The sequence below is a fragment of the Ambystoma mexicanum genome, chromosome 4p, assembly GCF_040938575.1.
Source record: "Ambystoma mexicanum isolate Mex_15411 chromosome 4p, UKY_AmexF1_1, whole genome shotgun sequence".
Classification (NCBI taxonomy): domain Eukaryota; kingdom Metazoa; phylum Chordata; class Amphibia; order Caudata; family Ambystomatidae; genus Ambystoma; species Ambystoma mexicanum.
In genome coordinates, this window is record NC_090927.1 from 1073534642 (window position 1) to 1073560306 (window position 25665).

The 25665-nt window shown below is 43.4% G+C and overlaps 1 protein-coding gene across 3 annotated transcripts in view; it reads left to right on the top strand.

The window, feature by feature from the left end:
- Window positions 1-25665, top strand: part of AK9 (adenylate kinase 9) — a 1784103-nt gene that overhangs the window by 243583 nt on the left and 1514855 nt on the right. For all 3 annotated transcript variants that reach the window (XM_069606660.1, XM_069606662.1, XM_069606661.1), the window contains exons 5-7: window positions 5822-5874; window positions 19611-19707; window positions 21748-21860. In XM_069606660.1, the coding sequence (XP_069462761.1) occupies window positions 5822-5874; window positions 19611-19707; window positions 21748-21860 (263 nt within the window). The remainder of the gene's footprint in view (window positions 1-5821; window positions 5875-19610; window positions 19708-21747; window positions 21861-25665) is intronic.

Consider the following 25665-nt stretch of genomic DNA (forward strand, 5'->3'; position numbering starts at 1 on the left):
ATCTTGCTGGCTTTATTGGATCCTCTGTAATATTTAGCTTTGCTACGAAGTATGAATTGTTCACTTTTTCTGTACATAATTTATTAAATTCAATACACTTATTCATAAGTACTTTTAATGTACTATCATCTGGGATATTATAGTAAGAAGCTTCAAATTATTTGATAGAGAGCAGTAAATCATTGGATATTTTTGTTCAGATTGTTTTGTTCTTAAAGACAATGAATTGAATAATAAAGCCCACGAGAGCAGCTTTAAAAGTTGGATCTTTTAAAAAGAATGAGTTAAACCTCTATCTGGAGGAGTGGTTAGGGGTAAATTCCCATTAAAGTGAAGTAACAACCAGGGCATGGTCAGAAAATAGTTAAGGGACCAATCTCGGAGTTTAGCAAGGCAGGAACTAATGGAGAATTAACAAAGATATAATTAAATTAGAGAAGGATTGTTGAGGGGAGGAAAAAGTCTGATCTTTCAAATCAGGGCGACAGAAACGCCAAGAATCGTGTATATTTAAGTCATCTTTAACATTTTAAAAACTCTTGCGAGATTTAGAGTTGATCAATTTGGCATTTGATTTATGATTGAGAGAAAAATCACAAATATGATTGCAATCTCTGCAAATAACTAAGCAATCAGAATTTTTTCGGACACGTTTTTGTTTTAGATCATTCCCAGAAAAAGGGATAAGGTTCAGTCGGACCATAAATGTTAACAATAGTAACCGGAATGTTATTCAACATAGTATTCACAATAATCCAGCTACCTTCAGAATCTTTTTCCTGATGAAACCAACTTGTTGATAAAAATAGTTACTCCACCCAATGTCCTAAGAGTGTTCGAGAAGAAAATATCCCCTATCCAAGAACTTCTCTTTTTTTATTTTCAAATTCAGATTTTAAATGGGTTTCTTGGAGACAAGCAGTGTCCATTTTGAAGTTGGATAATTGAGAAAAAATGTTTGGCATTTAACTGGATGATTAAGACCTTTAAAAATTCCAATTGACTATTTTAATGCTCATCGGGTTTAGAATAAATGGTGTGACCTTAAAAATAATAAAAGTAACATAAAAAGGAAAAACTAAAATTCATAGTACCACAAACTATAAGTAACATCTTGAATTCAATTGGTAAACTTTCATAACTTATAAGGAGAAAGCATAAGGAATGGAAGTATCTAAAAAATAGAAAAAAAGATTATTAAAATAATGGTAAAAGAGAAAATAAAGTCTAAGATTGTGTAAATATTGAGGTGATGATGAAAGGAATAATAAAGAGTAGATAGGCAAGAGAAGCAAATAAAACAGAAAATTGGGAAATAGTAGAAGAAAGAAGTATTATAATATTATGGGGACGACAGAAGCATGGGAAAGAGTGACCACAAAATCTCACAAGCCCCTGACTGAAAAAGGGGAGAGTAAATGTATGATGATTAGTAGTTAAGGACCAGTAAGAGGATTATTGTAAAAAATAGAAGACTTAGATAAAGTCATACAAGAAAGAAGAGAATGTTTGCGATGCAACGTAATAGGGACAAGGTTAATCCTCTACTGAGGTAAGGTTCGGATCTCCTGCTTTAATCAGAGATCTAGATTTGTCTCTTCGTCGATCAAGAATATCAGAGGTGTTGGAAAAAGCTGCAGTCTCAAATCTGTTCTGTGGTAGATTGAATGTTCCTAGTTTATTTTTATTGTTCATAAGCGGGTTGCAAGGTATGCGAGTCGTCATGCCTGGAGAAGGTTGATGAAGAAGGGTTATCCAATGATGAGATAACCATAGAAGAAGGTTGAAGAGGGTAAATTGGTTTGAAAATATAAACGTGGTAAGTCAATTCTGTACTGGGACTGTCAGGGATGGAGATGTTCATTCTAGCAGGCTCCAATAAACCATATCTGATACCCAGTTTTTTAAGAGACAGTCTTAAATCTAAGAGCATTTTCCTTTTAGATTGTGTTGCTTTCGAAAAGTCAGGAGAAATGAAGATTTCTTTGACCATCAAAGATTATAGGAGATGCTTCTTAGCTGCAGATAAAACAAGGAAAGCCTGCTGACGTCTCAAAAAGAAAGCAATAAGCAGTCTTGGAGGGAAATTATTATTTGTAAAGCAAGGTTTTATCCTATGAGCTCTCTTCAGTTCCTAAGGTGGTGAAAAAGAAATGCACAGGCCTTTTAGAATCCAATTTTCTAGAAATGTTATCAGGTCATTCAGTTTATTTTTCTCAGGAATTCCATAAAAAGGAACATTATCTCCATCGTTGAGCTCTGTAACAACAGATTCCAATTGAGACGTTTTATGCTGCATGGTTTCCAAACCTTCCAATCTATCCTCGACAAAGGAGATACATTCTTCAGCCTCTCCTAACCTTCTGATAAAATTTTAATTTCATTTTTAAAGAAGTGAAAATCTTCTTGAATAGTTAGTGAACGAGAGTCTTACATGGATATAGATGTACGAATGTTTGATAACTCGCTTACATTTGTATCTGTGCCTAAATTTAAAGAGGATAAATCATTAGTGGAAACAACCTTGCATTGAACTTCCTCATCCTCTTTCGTGTTGCCTATAAAATAAACCAATAACTAAAGTTTTTTTCAATAGTCAAGTTCTATAAGAACTTAAATGCATCATAGCAGATATTTGTATTAGAAAGCTGTAATAATCTTAATGAGCATTAGGTGTCAGTAAAGAAGCTAAAGCATCAGCGTACTGTGGCCCGTCACAATGTAACGTACTTCAGCAAAGCGGGAGGGTTAAGCAGCAGCAAACAAGTTCCAGGGAGCGAGTGGTTGATTCTCCAACTTTGGAAAAGCTCTGAGGAATGAATACCCACCATCTGCTCCACATATAACCCCAATATTGGGACCATTACACTTTACCAGCTGTGGCTACGCAGCAGTGGTCATGAGGAGCTATTAAGAGATGTAAAGAGCCTCATTTAGAAATTTGATGAAAATTCAGATCCATTTTTATAAGCTATCTCCCAGTCCGAGGGATCTGAAGATTATGTAGCCATCTTACGGATAGCTCAACATTCCCCCTCGACCTTTCTTATTTTGTGCCAGGCTGCAGTGAGATAGCGGCCCCTACTTCTGTCACCCTCTCGACTTGATGTACAGCATTCCAATGCCTCATTATATATTTAAATATTGTTTGACTAAAAGAGAGATAGAAGCCCCTATTTTCCTCATCGGTAATAACATGTGTATAAGATGAAAGTATATTGTGGTCTTATTATCACATTCAATTCCACCCCACAGCGCCTTGCCCCAGTTAGCAGTAAGATGGCCCCGAGGGAGGTATACACATTTGAACTGCATAAATCACTTCTTTGCCTCTGGTCGCATATTTGAAGCCACGTAGGTCTCCAACCCCCAAATGCCCATATATCTCAAATACCAGGACGCATGGGGCTTTTGTCCAAGTGACACAACATCTCCTCCCTTGTCACATCCAAATGTTTCTTCCTCACTCCGCTAAGGGAATCCCTTGTAATCTTAGTTCAAGACTCCAACAAGGTTCCAAATCTCAAGGCAAACTTCTTTTTCACCGAAACCAGCCACAGGATTATTCATACATACAAAGAACTAATGCTTTCACTGTAACATGGCATACATCTGACTCCCAGTTACCCCTCAGCCAACATTTGATTAGCCCGATGGCAAAACCAATAGTACAGATCAAGGTTTCTGGACACAAAAGTCCGGTCAGAGCTTGCTTTGACAATGAGAAGTGGGTTCCTTGGACGGAACTTTCAGCTACAGTCACTGTGGCATATGGCACCTAGTCCCAGTCTCCAGAAACATATATAGCCGCAGAAATGGACCTCCTCTGATAAACATCAAGATAATGTTCAAGGCAATTCCTCCCGAACCTTCCTGTTGAACACCACCCATAGATTAGCCCAATTAATTCAGAACCCTTTCCACCTGTGTTCCCCATAATGTTTCGTTATCAAAGCAGATGCTAAGGTAGTCTAGGAGAAGATGGTACCTCTAAACATCTACTATTCACACAAAGCTTCTTGCAGGGCATTTAGCTGGGCCCATCACGGTTGCTTTTGTTTTGCTCTTGTTCATGACCAGCTTTTTTCACATGCAGTAATTACAAAAGGCGTCCAGTAATTTATACATTGGTATTTCCAATCAAGTGAGTAGCACAGCGTTGTCACCAAATAGCTAGAGTCGACCTTCCTGACCTCCCATTTTGGGTACATCCAGTTTCTCACCCAATAGAAACTAGTTTAAATCATTTGGGAACAGGCAAACTAAAGTGGGAGCCAGCACACACCTCGGTCTGACACCAATTCCTTCATAAATTAACACAGTCTGTCATACATTCAAACCGTATCTTACTCTTGCCACATACCTATTGTGCAGCCCCTCTAGTATCTCCACTTACCCTTCCCTCAGTCTTCCTTCATAAGGAACTCCCACAACTCCCCCCTATGAATTGAGTTGAAAGCAGCCTTCGGATCTTCAAATCCCTCTGTCTCACACACTCATCTCTGTCTTCTCTCCTTCTTCTGTCTGTCACTTTCTGTCTTTCTCACTGTCTGTCTCACTCTCGCTATGTCTCTGTCTTTCACTTTCTCTCTCACTGTTTGTCTCTCACTATCTGCCAGTCTCTCTCCAACTGTCTGTCTGTTGATCTCTCTCTCACTGTCTCTGTCTCTCATTGTCTTTCTGTTTTCTCTCTCTCTCTCACTCACTGTCTCTGCCTCTCTCTGTTGGTCTCTCTCACTGTCTCTTACTGTTTGTCTCTCTCTGTTGGTCTCTCTCTCTCCCTTAATGTCTCTGTCACTGTCGCCATCTCTCTCACTGTCTCTATCTCCATCCCTCTCACGCTTTGTCTCGCTTGCTGTCTGCTGGCCTCGCTATCACCGTCTGTCAGCTTCTCTCCCTCACTGTCTCTCTCACTGTCTGTCTGTATCTATCTCTTTCTCTGACTGTCTGTTCTCTCTCACTGTCTGTCTCTTAATGTTTTTCTGTTCTCTCTCTCTCTCTCTGAAGGTCTCTCTCTCTCTCTCTCTTTCTCTCTCTCACTGTCTGCCTCTCTCTGTTGGCCTCTCTCACTGTCTCTGTCTTTTACAGTTTGTCTCTGTCTGTCGGTCTTGCTCCCTTAATGTATCTCTCTCGGTCACTCTCGCTGTATCCATCTGTCTCTCACTATCTCTATTGCTCTCACTCTGCCTCTCTCGTCACCTGTTGGTCTCTCTATCACTGTCAGTCTCTCTCTCTCTCTCTCTCTGTCCTATCTCTCTGTGTATGTCAGTCTCTCACTCGGTCTGTCTCTGTCTGTCTAACTCTATTTGTCACTGTGTTTGTCTCCATCTCCCTGTCTCTCTTGGTTGGAGGGTTTTGAGTAGGCAAGAACTGGGTGGCAGAGCTGCTTCAGATGTCCTAGAGATAAATGGTAAGGAGTGAATGTTGCTCAAATGTTTCTCGACCAGAAATGGGCATATGACCTTCACCCGAGCAGATCTTCCTTACATCAGTTACAACTAGCATGCTTTCAATTACAGCTGATGCTCCCTTTGGATGGGCATAACTAGTAATCTGGCGCTGAGTCAAGGTACATCGCGATGCTCTCATCTTGCCAACAGATTGTTACGGGTTACACCATTGTGTTGAACATGATTTACATTGGGACTTAAAGAACGGTTGCAACATTGATGATGCCATGCTGCATTCACATAAATCTGATGTATGCAAAGTGTTTGCTCAGCAAATTCAACTTGTTTCATTTAATTGCTACTCTACTCAACTATGCAGTACTATCTGCTTGTGATGTTCATATCTGCTCACTTTTTTCCCCAACTTTTAGCCAGTGAACTTATTGAAGAACACCTGCGCAGCGAAACAGAATATGGACTCAAGGTAAGCCATCAACCTTACAATAGATGTACTTGTCATGTGGAAGGAAACACTCATGAGGAAAAACACTACTGGAAGGACGCAGATAACTACGTTTGAAAGTCCATTGATTGGACAGCATAGAATATTATTGGTTCCTTCTTTTTAGTTGATAATCAGTTCAGATAAGTGCACTTCCAGACACTGATTGCTGCTCTTTAGCGCAATTTAGTTCCCATACTGGTTTAAACTTCAATTTAATAATCCCATTGAACATTGTAAACTTTAGAAATCAGTGCAAGAGTACATCTAAAGACACACTATTTCAATCAGCTAGGCCACTAAGTGGCAAAAATCACACAATGGCCACCTAACCAAATTTGGGCCAGGATTGTATTGGTCAATCTATAGAATGAATAAACGCCATATGATGAACTATATAAATTGTACATTAATTTTTCCTATGCAATTCATGGAAACCTCTGAAAATGTGCTCTAATATAACGTAAGGTGGTGTCCGGACATTTCGTCGAATATGCTGTCTCGAATATGAATAAACAAGATGTATACAAGTCATTTGAAATATACATTTTGATTTGGATTGTGTCCTCCCACGTATTCCTCATCTATGATAATGGAGTCTCTCCAGCTTCGCTGCTTCGGAAAAATAAATCCGGCAGAGGGCACTGTGCACAAGGTCGTGGCATCCATGTCCCTCGAGGACATCCCTTGTAGTACAAATAGCTTGTGCCGTGCCCGTTGGCTTCAGTTCCGTTTCCGAGCTTTTGCTTCGAGACAACGGTGCGCTTCATTTTTTCTTCAGGAGAAAATGTCCTTCTTCCACTCACTCGACCCCTAATTCGGGGTTCAAAAAGTATCATGACTGTGGGGCAAAAATGTCCATCACAGACCAGCAGCGTGTTTGCCTTTGGTGTCTGGGAAAAGACCATTGAACCGACTATTGCGGCTCCTTCCAGTCTATGACTGAAAAGGCTCTTCGTGAACGAAAAGGTAAATAGGCGGCGAGGCAGGAAGCTTTAATGGGCTCTTTGAAGAAATATAAAAAAAACGGGGGGTCCAGAGACTCCACTCGACATAAACATTCGAAGAGGTCTCAATCGAGAAGTCACTCGAGACATTCTTCGACTTCTTCGAAGAAGTCAAAGAAGAGACATCACAAGTCTCCCTCTTCGTCATCGGACTCCTCCACTGAGATGATTCGATGCCCGACTAGGTCGAATTCACCCAGCAAATGGAATGCTTTCAGGGTGGAAATTATGCAAATCTTTGAGAACGCTGCCTCAACCCCCTCAAAAGATCCTCGCAAGATTCAGACCCCGGTCGCTCCCTTGGACGGCGCAAGCAGGTCAGGAACTACTTCGGCAAGTAGTAAGTCGGAGTCTCAACAACCTCGACCCCATGCCAAGAAGTGGAAGGCTTCGACACGGGAATCGAGCCGTTCACGTCGAAGAAACATAGAACGTCGAGTTTATCGACGTCTTCATCGACGCCATTGGCGCAGATTGCTTTGACGCCAAAGTCAAAGGCATTTTCTTCGAAGGAACCTCTGACGCTTTCGACGTTTCCTTCCAATCCCTCGAGGCAAATTCCGGTACAGGAAAAAATATACAGGCCAGTTTCTAAATCTGACTTTTTTAACTCAATGTCCTCTATTTTTGAAGAGGAAAGTGCCTCTGAGGAAGATGTTTCTCTGCTAGGAGTCAGATTTGGCTCTAGGGAAGTGCCTGAGGAACTAATTGACCCTCAGTCAAGAATGAAATACCTCTGCGACTCCCTCCACTCCACCAGTGGCCTAGAAACGACACCAGAGTTGGAGTTTACAAAACCTGAACCTTCAGAACACGCTGATTAAGGGTACAGGAAGCTCATGAACAAGGTGACTGAATTCATGGGTTGGAGCAGGGCCTCGCCAACCTTTGAGCAGGATGATATGACAGACATCCTGAATCAGGATCCGCAAAAAGACCCAGTTCTTCCCTTCCATAGGGCTCTGCAAAGGAAGGTAGAGGCTAACTGGGAGACTCCTGACATTAGTTCAGCTATTGATAGGAGCTTTACCAGGAAATATAGACCATCTTCCAGTGACCCTGATTACCTCAGAAAACACCCTGCACCTGAGAGCCTGGTGATCCAGGCTGCGACTTCTTCCAGACAGTCGGCCTATCCCTCTATGTCCCCAGATAGAGAGGATAAGAAAGTGGATGCTTGGGCTCGCAAGGTGTTTACTTCGGGTAATATGGCCCTAAAGTTCACGAATGTCACCTGTACCCTAGCCAGGTTTACCCATACCCTGTGAGACGGTATTAAAGGGACGGCTGAACATATTCCTGAAGGCGAAGAAAGGGAAGGCTTTCTGAATATAATTAAGGATGGCAAGGAGGCAATGGAGGAATGTCGCCAAGGAGGACTGGATACTGCTGACAGCATCAGCAGATCCATGCCTGCAAGTACGGTACTGCGCAGATTTGCGTGGTTGAGAAAGTCTGGATTTGCACCAGACGTGCAGGCCAGACTTCTCAACATGCCTTTCGAGGGCTCAAAGTTGTTCGGCAGCAAGGCGGAAAAAGGTTTGGAGAAGCTGCAGACCTCCAGGGTGGCGGCTAAGTCCCTTACCGCCTCCGTTCGGCAACCTCAGCAACCTTATTTGGGCTCATCATCCCGGAGAGGTTGTTCTTTTCGTTACTACTCCTCCTTCGGTAGAGGAAAAGGACGTCCTGTACAGAAAGGACAAAGGGAATTCCCTCGTGGTGGACGATGGAAGAGTGCTAAATCGGCCTCGGCAGCAGCATCTTTGCCCTCAGCCGCTGCTGCAGCCACCTCCAAACCACTCTGAGGCCTTAGTCCACAAGACCCCCGAGGGAGGCAGGATCTCTCAGCATCTGAAGAAATGGCGGGGCATTACTTCAGATGCTTGGGCACTGGAAACAGTATCCCAAGGTTACTGCCTTCCTTTTCTGAAAAGGTCTCGGGATCATCCACCGGGAGCTAGTTCTATCACAATTCCGGATCCGCTCCTTGCGCAGCAAATGTTAACCCTGCCAGAGAAAGGTGCAATTGAACATGTACATGTAGCGGAGAGGAACAAGGATTGGTTCTCCCCATATTTTCTTATCCCCAAGAAGGAAGGACGATTGCAACCCATCTTGGATTTAAGAAACTTGAACAAGTTCCTCAGGAAGGACAAGTTCAAGATGGTTACTCTTTCTCAGATCCTTCAGGCTCTTCAACTCCAAGAATGGTTGGTATCATTGGACCTTCAGGATGCTTACTTTCATGTGCCAATCCATCTCAAGCAGAGAAAGTACCTGAGGTTCGCGATTGGCGGTTTTCATTATCAGTTTCGAGTTCTGCCATTCAGGCTGACCTCCGCCCCAAGGTTTTTCACCAAACTAATGGCGGTGGTGGCAGCGAGTCTAAGGAGAGGGGGAATTCACATCTACCGCCTACCTGGAAGATTGGTTAATCGTGACTCGTTCACCTGACCAGGCCCAGGATCATCTGAGGATCACCTGCCACCTCCTCCACCAACTGGGCTTCTCCCTCAATTACAAGAAGTCTCATATGATACCATCCCGAAAGCTCCAATTCATCGGAGCAGTCTTGGATACTTCCTCTGGGAAAGCCTCACCCCACCCCCGACCCCCGTGGTGAAAGCTCTACACATACTGTAGATGGTAACAAAATTCCAAAGTGCCCAGCGTCTAACAGACTACGATTTTCTGAGGTTGCTCGGCCTCATGGCATCCTGCATTTTTCTGGAGGCCAGATTGAGAATGAGATCCCTTCAGTGGGCTCTCGGGACTCAATGGTCCCAATTTTCAGGGGATATGTCAGATCTTCTGCAAGCTCCGAGCAGAGTGACTCAATGGGCCTCATTACGACCCTGGCGGTCCGGAAATAACGGTGGCGGTAAACCCGCCGCCACCGTTGTTTCCGGACCGCCTGATCCCGACCCCTGCAGGCGGGAGGTGATGTTCCCGCCAGGTCTGACCTGGCGGGTTTAACACCTCCCGCATGCAGGCGGACGAGGAAACACCGGCAGCATTACGAGATGCTGCCGGTGTTTCCATGATCCCGATTCCCATTGAGTCCCATAGGACTCAATGGGAATGGGGATTTACACCATTCCGCCTCCGTGATTCCCGGAAAACCGGGGTTGTAATGCCCCGGTAATTCCGGGAATCACGGAGGCGGAATGGTAATACGAGTCCGGCGGTAACCAGGCGGTTTTACCGCCGTGGTTACCGCCGGACTCGTAATGAGGCCCAATATCTTCTATGATTGGCTTGCAAGGACAATATTCTCGAGGAGGGAATCTTTTTGTCAGCCAGGGCAGGAGATAACTGTAGTGACAGATGCCTCACTCACGGGGTGGGGAGCTCACGCCAACGATCTGACAGTCAGCAGACGTTGGTCTCCATGGGAGTTCAAATTACACATCAACCTTTTGTAGCTGAGGGAAATCAGACTGGCTCTGAAGGCCTTTCTTCCCGCTGTACAGGGAAAGAATGTCCTGATAATGACAGACAACACAGTGGCCATGTACTACCTCAACAAGAGAGGAGGCGTAGGGTGACTACCACTGTGCAGAGAGGCAATGCAGCTCTGGTTCTGGGCAATACAAGAAGGGATCTCTCTATCGGCGGTTCACCTAGCCAGATAGCAGAACACAGCAGTGGATGCTCAGAGCAAGCAGAGCACAGTCCCCCACAAGTGAGACCTAGCTCAGGAAGTCCTTCAAGAGATCTTCACCCTTTGGGGAACCCCTCAAGTTGATCTGTTTGCAACCAGTGTCAACAGGAACTGTTCTGCTCAAGGGAATTTCCTCCGGGAGGAGCTCTAGGGGACACGTTTGTAGTGTACTGGGATTTTCCACTCCTGTATGAGTTTCCTCCAGTCCCCGTGATTCCTCATGTAATCAGGAGGTTGAGAAAGTTTGGGAAATCCATAATCCTAATGGCTCTGGATTGGGCCAGGAGAACATGGTGCCCGGACCTTCTGGATATGTCCATCTGCCCTCCAATAAGTCTTCCCCAAAGAGAGGATCTTCTCTCGCAAGAGGAAGGTCGGATTCTCCATCCAGAGGTCAAGCACTGACAGGTCTTCTTCTGATTGTTTATACTGATACACTGTATTTTCTACTTCAGTCATGGTTTCTGAGAGGCTGGGATATAAGGATTGGGACCTTCCGGATGACGTAATGGAGATTTTGCTTTCGGCCAGCAGACCAGCAACACAATCTTTGTACCGGTGTCATTGGAATACGTTCAGTAACTGGTGCAAAGGCAAGAATGTGGATCCCTTTCAATGTAGCACACCTGTAGTGCTGTCTTTCCTTTTGCATCTGGCCACAGATTGGCACAATAAAAGGATACTTGGCTGCACTTTCCATTTTTAATCGCTCCTCTGAGGAAATGTCATACAAAATTCCATTAGTTAGCCAATTCCTTAAGGGGCTCACTAATGTGTACCCTCCTACACCATTTCAAGTCCCAGCATCGGATTTAAATCTTAAAATTCCTACGGGTATACTTTTTGAGCCTTTACATTCCTGCCCATTAAGGCGCTTGACATTGAAAACTGCCCTTCTTGTGGCACTTACATCAGCCTGCAGGGTAAGCGAGTTGCAGACTCTTTCATGCAAACCGCCTTATACTGTTTTTCATAAGGACAAGGTAGTTCTTAAAGTTAAACCGTCTTTCTTGCCGAAAGTGGTTTCTCACTTTCACCTGTCGCAAAAAAGAATACTTCCTACTTTCTATCCTCCCCCTCATTTGATCAAAGAGGAGGAGAGATTACACAGACTGGACCCAAAAAGGGCTCTAACTTTTTACATAGCGAGAATGGCAGAATTATGTCAAGATGACCAACCTTTTGTAGGTTGCACTGGTCCTAAATTGGGATTGGCGGTGAAAAAGTAAACAATATCCAGCTGGTTAACTCTAGCTATTACAGGCTGGTGGGGAAGGAACCGCCGGAAGGGCTTAGAGCTCATTCCACAAGGGGTATGTCTACAGCTGCGGCTCTTCAGAGGGGAGTCCCCATAATTGACATCTGATCAGCTGCAGCTTGGGCATCAATTCACACCTTTGTAAAGCATTACTGCTTAGATTCGTCATATTCCCAAGAAGGACTATTTGCAAAAGCAGTACTCCATTCCATCCATGACAAGCCTAAATAGTACTCCCACCTCCAAATTTCTTACTGCTTTGGGAGTCTATCCTAGATGAGGAATACGTGGGAGGACACAATCCATTCGAAGAACAAGTTACTTACCAACTGTAACATTCTTTCGACTGGATGTTCCTCCCACATATTTCTCATCACCCCACCCAACCTACCCCGCTGTACAATTTACGTGATTTACACTTTACGTTTGCGAAGAGCTTACAGTCTGGGGCACGCCTGTTTGGTTCCTCGATTAATATAATGAAAAAACAGAAATTAAGCCAATGGGCGCGGCACAAGCTATTTGTACTACGAGTGACGTCGACAGGGCACAGCACCCCTCGAGGGACATCATTGCCACGGCCTCGCGCACAGCGCCCTCTGCCGAAAAATGTTTCCAAAGCAGCAAAGCTGGCGAGATACGACTATCCTAGATAAGGAATACGTGGGAGGAACATCCAGTCGAAATAACGCTACAGTTGGTAAGTAGCTTGTTCTTTTTTTTTCTGCACTTTATTTATTGGTTTTTAAAATAACCACAAAACAATGAAACAATACATCATAATCATCAAAGCAGTGGATACATCTTAATTACATAGTCCTTATAACTTAATCTTTTTTTAAACTAAAACCTTATTTACACTACCTAATACTATCCACTATAACTCATCAGCTATATTACTATAATAATCTGATACATATTACCCAACCAAATAATACACCTTAGACAAACATTGACTTTCAACAAATAGGCAGTAAGTTTGTTTCATCTCATTTCACGTCCTACTTTCCCCCAAAATTCTGTAAATGCAAGTGTTAACCGAACAGTTTGTTAAATTGCCCCCATAATTCCGAGTAAGAGTCCTCTCTCATTTAGTTTTTTAACATGATTTTCTCATAACTCGATTGTATTCGCATATCCAACAGCCATCCCTCCACATCTGGCTTTTTCCTCGTCTTCCATACCCTTAAAATTCGACCTCTACAAGCACTGTTGATCCATCTACTACACTTTCGAGCCACATCACATCTCTCATTGTTAGATAAGAGAATAGTTGAATATGCCGTTCTTGGTAGCGTAACTCCCAGTGATGAGTCCAATCTGCTCAGCACGTACTTCCAAAAATTAATCACCCTTGGACACTCCCATAGCATGTGTAACAAATTACCTCCACTATGACCACAGCCCCAACATAAATCATCATCATCATCATCATCATCAGTCATACCCAAACCTGCCATTCGTGCAGGGGTCCAGTAAAGTCGACACAGAATCCTCTGTCGCACATATCTCAAATTCAAATCCATCTTCGAATGTGTCCCAACTCTCGCAAGAATGTCCCACTCTTTTACCGATATATTGTGCTTAACTCCATTACCCATGCCTGCCTCAATGTATCCCATGCATTCACACAATCATCATCCAATGGCATCATACTCAAATATGTCGATACCATAAATGGAGAGGATCGAGGAATGCCACAGATCATTGGTCCCTCCTTCATAGGACCATCCAACATACCCTGTCTTTCCTAAAGGAGAGACTTTAATTCTATATAGCGCCTGTGTTCTCTTTTCCCTATACCAAAATTTCTTCTGAGCAACTCAAAAGGGATCATCTGACCATCCTTCTACACATCATGAACCCTAAAAATAACTTTCTTAACCCAGCTCTGCCAGCACAGAGCCTTGTTTCCAATCTGTAGCCCCATGTTATGCCATAGTGAATCCAAATATTCCTCCCTTTACTAATCATAAAAGTTCTCAAAGCTTCCCCAGTCACTCTTACAGTAGGCAGTTTGGAGTTCAGATTGGGCATTTTCCACAACGGTATATCATTAACTCTCTCCTCAAAATAAACTGCTGACTTCTTTAGTACAGACGCCCTGCAATCATTTCCCAAAATGGGATATCCAAAGCCCCCATCTCGCACTGTCCGTATCAAAACATACTGAGGGATTCTAGCTCTCTTGCCTTCCCTCCCAAAGAAATTTGTGAAACACTCTGTCAATTCGCCTAATTATCTTTCTCGAAAACTTTAGCGGGATAGATTTAATAATATAGAGGATTTTGGGCAAAAGCACCATTTCTATAGCATGAATCTTCACCCAGACATCAAGTACCAGTCGATCCCATTTTAATATATCTTTTTGGAGTACCTCCACTATCTTAGTTACATTATACTCCACCATCTTTTTCAGGTAACAAACCAGATGAATCCCCAAATACTTCACTGTTCCTGTATTCCACTGACAGTTCCATGAGTTCAAATTGCTTCTTGGCTGGTTAACATTCAGAGGAAAGACCACTGATTTTTCCCAATTGATCTTGTGCCCAGACAGGTGTCCAACCTCCTCAACCATACTTTTGAGTCTATTTCCCCCCCCCTCCTGTGGGTTAGATAAACATTATTGTCATGTCACCTGCATAACATAACACTTTAATTTCCCCTTCCCCTACTTTGAGTCCCCGTAAACTTTGTTCCTGTTTAATGTAAGCTATCAGGGGTTGTAGTACCAGATTAAAAACAAAAGGCGACAGTGGACAAACCTGTCTGGGACCCCTAGCTAAGGGAAAAGATGTAGAAATGTCTCTGTTTACCCATATCGTTGCACTAATAACAAAATGTAAAGCCTTAATGGTTCTCAAAAAGGCATCCCCAAACCCCATCTTCTTAAGAGTGTAATCTAAAAAATAACATTTGACCCGATCAAACGCCTTTTCTGCATCCAGAAATATTAACATGTTCTCAACTTCATCTTTGGGTACACCCAATATATCAATTATAGTTCTGATGTGGTCATAGCCATGCCTCCACGCATAAACCCAACTCGAGAATGCTCAATCAGTCCCCCAATGTACAAGTCCAGCCTATTTGTCAATATTCTAGTCAATATTTAAGTGTCTACATTTAATAACGTTATTGGCCTATAATTTTCACATTTCGTATGGTCCCTACCTAGTTTTGGGATTACAGAGATACATGCCTCTCACATTGTTGGGCACATAACCCCTTCAGCCATAAAATTATTATACAGGCTTCATATTAATAGAGCTAATTCAGGACCTAGTGCCCGGTAGAACTCGACTGGCAACCCATCCAGGCCTGGTGATTTTCCCTCATTGAGTTGATCAACTGCTCTTACTATCTCCTCCTCCCTGATTGGTTGATCAATATGTAAGGCTTGTTCCGCAGTCCATTCTGGCAAATGTATCTTTCTAAATTCTCTTCTAAGCTGTCTGTCCCCAGAAATTAAGGTTTCTGTGTACAAGGACTAAAATGTCCTAAAACATTCACAAATCTCCTCCCTCTTAACCTTAGATATTCCCTGTTCTTTCACTATTTTTGCAACATACGCTTTAGCAATCAAGCCCTTCAACTTGTTGGCTAGCAATCTACCCCCCCCCCCTTATGTCCCTGCTCCCAATATTTCTGCCTCATGAAAAATAGACCTTTTTCACTCTGCATGTCCATTTCCTTCCTCAAGGATTCACACACACTCTCCATCTTTACCTTGTCTTCACTGCTCCTTGACAATTGAAATTTCTTCCGGCACTTTTCTAACTTACTCTCCAGATATTTCAATTCCACCATCCCCTTTTTCCTTGTACGGGCTGTAAAATGTATCAATTCTCCCCTGATTGCCGCTTTGAAACAATCCCAGACCACTAGCTCAGCAGCTGAGCCTCTATTCATTTCATAAAAGGTATTAATGAAAGATTTTAAGGACGGCGTGGATTCTTGGTAAATGAAGAGTAGGTGAAATTACTTGGTGCCCTCTTCGACACGGAGGAGAGGCTAGTTAAGCCATTCGATCCAAGACTGTATTCGCTGTGACAGATGGCGGCTCAGTCAGGTGAGAAATGTTTGTGCCTGTAAAGGTATACAAATGGCTTCTAGGGCTCATGTTCTTCTGGATCTTGCTGATTGCAGAAGCACTCACTGCTGGAGTGGCTGGACCTCCAGTCATGTCAGCTGGATGGGGTTGAGGAAGACATTGTGCGTTTGAATGATGTGATGAAGCGTTCCTAGTCCAGGTGGACCTACAGCTTCAAACTGGTCATGAGACTGCTCTTCCAGCAGGAGGTGCATCAATCTGTCACAGGTCTTAAATGCATCTGGCGGGCTGGGATTCACACCTAAGCACATCTTCAGATTCAGGGCCAGTGGTCCAGAAAGTCGTTGTGACACATCAGTGTGCTAGAGCTGAGGACAAGCTGGCTCACTCTGTGAGAGCATTCCTTCCACTGATCTCTGGTACAACCATCAGGATCTAGAGGTACAACATGATTGTGATGTTTCCCATTTGAAAGCAGCAGGGCGCCAGGTCCCTGACACTGCCTCGCAAGGTGTAGCTCCTTTAGCAGTGGTGCTGCAAGTATCATGTGCCCCTGTCGGCAGTGTAAATGGCAGCAAAATAGAATGACCGCAGACCTGCTCAGAAGAGATTTGAAGGGCTACCAAAAATGGGAGTTGGACGAAGAGCTGGTGGAACGGCATTTCTGTGCTTGGGTCACTTTGTAGCTAAGAACAAAAAATGCAGAGACTTTGCCTCCAGGTTCCACTATACAGAGTCTCGGGGAATGCATTTTCGATCAACTGGTCGAGGACGTTTGTGTATGCCTTTTCTTCGATTCTTCTGGTCCAAAAGCTGAGGAGCACCCCATGCAGGATGATTCTGATCGATTTGATGTGGGCCAGACAGCCCTGGTACTCCTCTTTCTCTGGAAATCTATGTTCACTTACCTAGCAACCACATCATGTTGCCCAGGTAACAGGCTTGGTTGTTCCATCATGACCCAACCTCACTGAAACTGCAACGTGGCTGCTGTGTTCTTAGTTTGGTCAGCTAGCATTTATGCAGATTTGTATTGACATTCTGGCCTAGTCTAGAGCGCTCTGTGAGGGTCACCGAAAGAAGTGGACCGATTCTGCAGCTGCTGTGCCAGTTATGGCCTGCACCCAGTCCTTTGCAAGCCTCACAAGATCTTGCCTTATCTGCTGGCCATGGCTAGCAGTGTTCTTCAGTAAACTTCCATCCATCCATCCGTCTGCTCCCACGAGTAAAAGGCCAGGGCTGTGTTCATTGTTCACCATCACTGTGGTCAAAGAATTCTGAGGGGGGTGGATCCGCAGGCCAAAGCCAGCAAGGCAGCTGACGCATGTGCTGTTTTTGACGTCCCTTTCGCTCGAGCCCGCTCACAGCTCGGAACTGAAGCTCTTCAAAGGTTTCTTTCATCCTGGCAACCATGTTCCTTGGGTGGGTGTCCGATCAGCAAGCCTGTTACGTTTAGAAATGCTGTTCTGCTTTGTGAGATTCTACAGTAGTGCTAAGGACAAACCCACGTTTTGCCACCAAGGTGATGTGAAACGGCCATATGATATAGACTAGAGCATCACAGTGGGTGTCCAAAACCCGACCGGTGCAGCAGACAGGCCACTGCACACCCTGAATGCTAAAAGGGCTCTGTACTTCTAACTGGACAGTACGGAATCCTTCAGGTGTCCAGAGCATTGCTTATTTACCCTTTCTTATGAAAGCAAGGTCTGTGTCATATCAAAACAAAACATCGCATCACTTGAAGGATTGTGCTCTGTATCCCTTAGGTTATGAACAGCAATTTGTCTGGGTGACGTTGCACTCTACCAGGGACAGGGTGATTGCACGCACCTGTTCTCCAACAATCCGGTCCAAGAGATCTGCTAGTGCTGCGAATTTGAGTGTACACAGCAGGCATTACAGCTTGAACTCTACAGCTTGCCAAGATGCACTGCTCTGCCAGGCAGTGCTGAGAAACCGGTTTCCGATGAGCGTCTTCCTTCCCTCCATCCCAGGCGCGCAAGCAATGATTGGTTATATGTTTGACCTTCTGCATCATGTGTAGTCTGTGTATTCTGTTCCCATGTATTTTGCATTGCTTACGTGCCTGTTTGGTATTCTGTACTCTAAAGAATGTTTACCTATTAAAGACCCAATACTGGGGATGGCGCCTGCAAACACTTGTGCTATATAGGCGCCATACAAATGCCCAAATTAGATACTTTTACCCGCAAGTGGAGTTTCCCAGTGTTGGTGTCTTTTATAGATGTACCAGTGAAAAAGCCACTGAACGCGGACTGATGTGCGAAATGGAAGACATTTTCAGAGTGTAAATAGATTATGTGGTGTATTTTAAAGTAAATCATGTTAATAGAAAAAAAATGGTTTGTAAAGGATCTTGTACCTTTTACATGGAGGAGTAGTAACCTCGAATAAAATCTCACAGAATCCGTTCAACGTTAAACATAGTACATACGTACAATTGTATCTGCTCCTCATGGTCTTAGATTCCACTTATGGGTTTTGGGCTCAAATATGTAATGTTTAGGGATGTCAGAGTAATACAATTCACGTGCAGCATGATTCGAAGTTGACATGAGATCATAAAGTAAATTGAAGTCAAATAAAGTTTAAACCGTGTACATGAAGCATATTATGTATATAATACATACCAATAATTATTACAATGAATAATTACATTATACATGAGCACATTAAAAAAAAGTAATTTATTTTGTTAGAGAAATAGTGCTAATCAATAATTTGTTTTTTTTAAGTATATATTTACTTTGTATATGCAACTTTACGCCGATTTCCGGCAAGCATCTCTTGTGGGCCTTTTCTGCAGCTAAATGTATGTTATCATTGTTGAAATACACATGTTGTTCACCTGGAAGATGAACTTGAAGTCTTTTTGTTGTATGCGTAAGGCAACAGCTCCCTCCAGCGGTGATAACAGGCGGGACGCCTTCGGACAAACGTACATCTGCCTTTTATTATAGAGTATGAGAGTATGATATGATAGAGTACCACTCTGTGTGGATAATGTCTTCTGTTATTTCAGTGCTCCGAGACCTATGGGTGTGCAGCGCTGCATAAGAAATACATTCTTATTATACGCCACCCCTATGAGGCTTGGATTCATTGATTTGGTTTGAGATCATGCATCAAGAATCTGAAAGTGAAGCTGTAATCCCTAGAATGTTGGCTGGCAGCACTGGCTGTGGTTGAAGATTTAAAGAAGCAGCAGCAGCTGGCTAATGTAGGCTAGTTGTAGATTCAATGCATTTAAATTGAGTGAGGTTTCCAGGGCGTTCCCAGCCTGCTGGTGAAATATTCTGAAGTATGTGACTATACAAAAAACCGATACTGGGTCGCTACACTTAAAGGTAAGTCATTAATCCTTTCTCCTTTGAAATGGGCACAGGCAGAAAAACAACAGCATATCACGTTATATTAGGGCTGCCTGCTGGAAGCAAAGTTGGGAGGGGGAAGGCTTTGGTGTATTTAAAAATAGACCTCTGTAGGAAGAACTCCGAAATGTGATGGAAACAAGGTACATACTGTCAATTGTGACTATATGAGGGATATGCGTCCCTGTAGATAATTGCAGTCGCTTGTTGGATAATGTCCACTTCAAAGAAATCCCGGTGCTCTCCAAATTAGAAAGATGAGCACAATGCATTAATTAAAGTTACACAATACAGCCTACGCCTTATCTGTTCCACTGTCTTTGTTTTCTTTCTTTAGATGCAGGAGTTACTTGTCCAAGGTTTAAGTGTTCCCGAAGAGCTTGTAACAAAGTTGATTGTGGATAAGATTAACACAGCGGAAGTCGGTCACGTTGGTATGTTCTTCTTAAATACTATGAACAAAAAGTGATTTGTACAGTCCCAATTTAATGGCACTGATGAATATTCCACATAAATCTTCTCTGGCATATGATGCGTTTCACTAGGATTCGATGATGGTATGGCCCCCTGCCTTTGTGCAAACCTGTGATAAGCGAGTTGAGAATAACTGGATTTGAATGTGTTGGGAGTAATCGCACACGGTGCAAGCTGTTCTTTTTTGCAGACTAAAAGCCATATCATGCAGCATCTACCCAGTGCATAATAGTGTAATTCATGCAGCATTAAATCCAGCACTAGCGCAGTGATACTGCAAATGCCTAATTGATGCCCCTATGGGACCAAAAGCTGCACTAGCTGTCCCTGAAGTAATGTATGCCGATCTAGCATTTCCTGTGCCATACAGTTTCTGCTTGCAACCCCAAATGCCATCTATACTTTGAATCACGCTGCCATCTAGTGGTGAAACGAATTTCCAAATACATCTTTAGCCTTTTATATGGATATATGAATGAACGAATGAACGAATGAATGAATGAATGAATTAATGGATCGATTTTCTCATAGCAGAGGGTGGGCTTGCATATGCTTTGGGCACATCCCCATGCAGAAGATGAGTGATGCAGCATCTTCCTTCCTCCACCCACTACAGTCAGTTCTCTCCTGTCCCTCAACTCATTTTGAAGTGTGCATTTTGTTCGTTTTCATCATTTATAAAATTCAGTGCATCAGCAAAATGCAGGGGTTTCCCCCCTGCAACCTCCACTCCAAATAAACCATTAGCCCCTTTTCCAAACATACCATCTGTACCTTCTATACAAATATATTTTATAGTTGAATTTGCATGCACTGATCTTTCTGCTATAAAAATCGAGTGTGGTGAATATTCTGCACTAAAAAGACAGAGTGCTTCCCTGGCACATTCCTCCTACCTTTTTTCCTTGCCACGATACGCTTCGACTTTGGAGCACATCCACCCTTGAGTAAATGTATGAGTGCTAGATTAGTTGCAAGAAAATGGAGCGGAGCGCTGCTGCTCTGTCTTTTCCCATGGGTGACTATTTCACAGTTCTACCTAACAAAGGTATGCTGCTAAGTGCATTCACCTGCCTCCAGGCACATTTTCCAAATGCCACAAATACCTTGGCAGAAACACTCTGGGGCACACTTGGTATGACAAAACCTGCCTTAAGTCACTGGGCCTCATTACAAGTCCGGCGGTAAACGTGCCGGAAAAACCGCCTCCGGACCACCCAGTAACACCAGGGTATTACATCCGTGGGTACCGGTAATTCCAGAGGTGGTAACGGTGTTGTTCCCCATTCCCATAGAGTTCCATAGGATTCTATGGGAATGTGGACCATGGTAACATCGGTTCCGTCTATGACGGAGCCGGTGTTTCCATTTCCGCCTGCATGCGGGTGGCGTTACTCCCGCCAGGTCAGACCTGGGGGGGAATGACACCTCCCGCCTGCAGAACTCTTAATCTACCGGTCCGGAAATAATGGTGGCGGCGGGTTTACCGCCACCGTTGTTTCCGGACGGGCAGACTCGTAATGAGGCCCATTTTCTTTTAATGCCAACATGTGTGCCAAACCAAACATTTAAAAAGGCTGGATAGCTGGCCTTCTGAGAGCAAAGTAAAGCATGGGAATCGTTCTGTCAAAGCCTGTCCTCAAAAGGCTAAATGATAATCTTTTTAAATGTGGGGTTGTTGACAAATGACAAAGATAAAAAGATATGCGTTTCTGGTTCTCAGTTGGTGGGGGGGAATAAAATAAATTGTGTATTTCTTAGGTTTCTATGAGAACTGGATGTGTGCTTACTCACACCCTTTTGTTGTTTTTGTCTGAGCAGTGTGGTATAGTAGGGTGTGTACTCCCATTTTATATGGCATTTAGAGCTTTCTACTGTGATTCTGAACAGTATCTTAATTTTGTGTACGTACTTTATTGAGCTTAAAGTAAAATGGCGACTGTTTCTACTGCTCAGGTTGCTATGTTTTACCCTAGTGTGACATTGATTTCGTTTTCCAGGATATGTTCTTTGTGGGTTGCCTTCCCCCAGTGAGGAATACCTGTCGATTGGCGAGCAGATAGATCTCATTAAAAATCTACCACTGAAGCCAGATATCATCATCAACATTAAGGTAATCTACCTCCTGTAGCTCTTCTGGCCTTGGTGCCGATTCATATTGTGTATTGATTTGTCACTGGGGATCCGGATCATTTGTGATTGGTGAAAGGATCTGAGTTGCTGTGGAACGTTGACTGTGGGGTAATACTAAACCTTTGAGCAGCGTGTGTTCTGGTGCAGCTGTGGACCATCTACGCCTGAATGCCGCTCTCGCGTTTCTGCACACATTAAGTTTAATGTTTTCACTATTATTCATAATAGGCTTTATGGCAAGTCTCCAGAATACTTAAAAAGGATATTGTTTGGCGTATGGCGAATAGACCACTTAGATTCTCATTGTGTTCATCTCTTGCAGCCCCAAGATATAAGAAAGCAGAATGTTTGGTCGTTCTTGTACAATTCTTGGCATCAAACTGTGGGATGGTCTTCCACTGAATATTGGAGAAACAGTATTTTTCTATATGAATTTAGGAAAAATGTGAAAACCGTTCTTATTTGTCTTTAATTATCATGATCAATGTCTGTGACAGTCGAGTTCTATGAAGCCCAAGGGTAGTAGCACCAGTGCGAATCAACAAAAACCTAAACATGTAAGCTGACTCACGTGCTGAAGCGGTGTGACAACTACACGCGCAAAGCACTGCCTCTTCACGCCAACTCCCGCTCACCCGGAGAAAGGAGTGGGGCAATGCTGCTCACTGGAGTGTAAACATTGGTAAGACTGACGCTGATCAGCGAGGATATAGACCTACTGCAGAAAGTTGATTGAATCCTGTTTGTGCTGGACTCCTCGACCACTTACCACACGCTGCTGCCAACATAAACAAGGCTGAGAATCCTGAATTGGTACTGGTCGATTTTAGCTTCTATGCCTCTGTCACAACATAACCTACGATTCTGTAAACAAGAGGGAGGCCAAAAATAAGCTATGCAAGGATACTATCCGTGTTAGGTCTCTAGATTTAGAGCCTTGCCAACACTGTAGAGTCCACTGATTGGCTGATAAGATGATTGATTTGGTCATTGAACATTTAGTAGTTTGTGCTGGAGGTGGCAACATAGTTGGTACAAAGCTTGATTCTATAAATTCAAACAGTTTAGTAGACCCATCTAACAATGTGGAGGCAAACGTATTGTATTTCTTGGATTCGGCTGTCAGACAGCAATGAAGACGTGAGAAGAACAATCTCTGCAAGTAGTCTGTTAATGACAATATTGGAGGTATTGCAGAGATAAAAGCCCAGCAAAACATTCACAGAATCCTATTATCTGGAAATATTAAAGGTACTTGTAATATTATGTGAAACCATATCAATGGAAACTGAAACGCACTGAACTAATACATTAAATCTTGGAGGTGCTCTCTGTGAAGAGTATTAACACACAGTTAAGTAGAATAAATGTGGAGCATGGATATCATAGTAGGGACACCTATCCGGGTTCTGTGGAGCCAATGGAAAGGGAGCATCCCATGGCTAGCAATTCATTGTTTCTAATAGGGGGGTAGGTCGGATTCTTCTGGTTTAATGCATGAGGCATCGTTGGCAGCAGAAGCTTAACTTAGGCAATCAGGGAAAACCTGACAACACTAAGGTAAAACAAACCATAATTCCATCAAGTCAACTAAAGCACAGGGGGTGAGAAAATGATCACAACACAAAACGCCTTAGAACAAACAAAATAGCAGCACAGATAGTGACTCTCCTGCGAACACTGTGGCTTGTGGGACACATGGCAATATTCGGGCTATTGCTGATTCAGCTGGCAGATGCGCCTTAGATCCTGTGCTTAACTTAGCCGAAAAATCAGGAAGAACTTAAAGTAAATTATTTAACCTTCAAAAAAGTGAGCAACAGGGCACAAAGGATGTGAGGGTTATATGGGATCAATCTGGTGCTGGGAGCATGAAACTCAATAAGGATGTAACTTAATCTTTCATCACTGAAATGAACAACAATGATTTAAACACCTTTTAGGGCACACAGTGGTTTGTTCCCATGGAGATGTGTTGCGATCTGCGCATCACCAGGGGTGCATCGGCTCCGGCGGGTCCACTGCGACTTCCATGGTGGCTCCATGACCGTTGCTGGAGTCGGTAACTACTGTTCCTGACTGGCAGAGCAGCGATTACTTCATGGTTCTCTGCGCTCAGGGCGACGCAGAAGGGACCACGCTCGCCAGTATTACTCTTCTCAAATGCTCCTTTTGGATTTCCACAAGCAACGTTTAGGTGTGTTTCCTTGTCATCGTTCTCCTGGTTTTCATTTCTGCATTGGTTTTCTGGATCACGTTCTCTCCCGCGTACTCTTGGCTTAGGCATTTAGTCACCTGTGTGGCTCTACTGGCAATTTCTATCCTGGATTTTTGATAACTGATTTGACTTTGGATTCTGATGCGGACTGGTGTTTTTCAGCATACCTGTTGGATATTACTAAACTGGACGGGTTTATGGACTCTGGGCTCTTCAACCCTATACAACCATGCCCAAGGGCGGAGCCAGCCTCAAACATTTTAGGGGATTGGATGGTAGTTGTGAAAGCTGATAGTGAGCGGTCCCATTACACCCATCGCCCTGTGTACATTCCCTCTTCCTCTGAACTTATGATTCTGAATTAGTATTACACCTTCTTTTTGCCCATTAGATGCATCTTTCACCCCAATTCACAGGCTATTTCGTTTCACAAAGTTGCTAATGATATGATATGATATGGCATTTGTAACGCGCCTATACACAAGTGTTTCAAGGTGCGAAAATCATTGGCGCCGTTAAGTCTTTGGCTTCATCATATGGCTTGGACTGGCTTTTGTCCTCTGCCACTATACTTGTGCTGCTGCCATTCCGTTAATTATTGTTTAAATGTAAATAAATACATCATTCTCTGAGGAGAGAAATTTAGCAGGCTCTTGCAGTTGCACCCTTTGATATTGGAGCCACGATCTGGGTGCCTCAAAAGATAGCTTCTGCCTGAGAGTGGCAGGGATTCTGCCCTCCGCAGTCCGGGGGCTGGCGCCACCCATGACTACGCCCTGAGCTATTATCAGGTATTCCCCTTGCACAACCCCTGTTGGATGTTCCTCCTGACCCTGTCTTCAGTCAGGCGTTCCCATGCCTTTCAGTTTGGGCCCAATGATACAGATGGCGGTGATACCGTGATTGGCCACAATACATACAACAGGAACATGTTGACTGTACAGTTGCACAAAAACCTCTCTTGTTTCTTTCCACAGAGTGACTGTCCATGTATTAATCCTACACACGTTCTTCAGAATTTTAACACTATCTCGCAATTACAGGTCATCACATCAAGTGAAAACTGCTGTAGCCAAACAATGGGAACATACCCATACTCCATGCTCTCGTCTCACATTTAGGAAGAGTATGTGTATAGATGTTATGTTACCATATCTAGAATATATGTGTAGTTTGGGGTATGATTGCCTGCCTCTCGAAGGTTGGGGTCAATCATGTGTGGAAGACAGTTCGAGAACAGTCATAGTTGAACCTCATCTCGCTCCCTGCATATAAACTAAGTAATAATTAATGTGATAATTTAGTCAGCGAACGTAATATGGATGGAAATTTGCTTGGCACAGTTACAGAAGACATGGCATGTAGTGAGACACACATACAGTAGTAGTCGGCCAATGAGATGGTTACCTTATAAATAATTTTAAAAAAAGTGACTCCAGCCTAACAAAACTGATGTACTGTTTACAATATTGTCCCAGAGTGCAGGAGAGGGGGTGGTACTTTTTTGGCGACAGATAATCTCTTGACTTCTTAAGGAAACACATTACTATTGGGCAATGAGAGACCG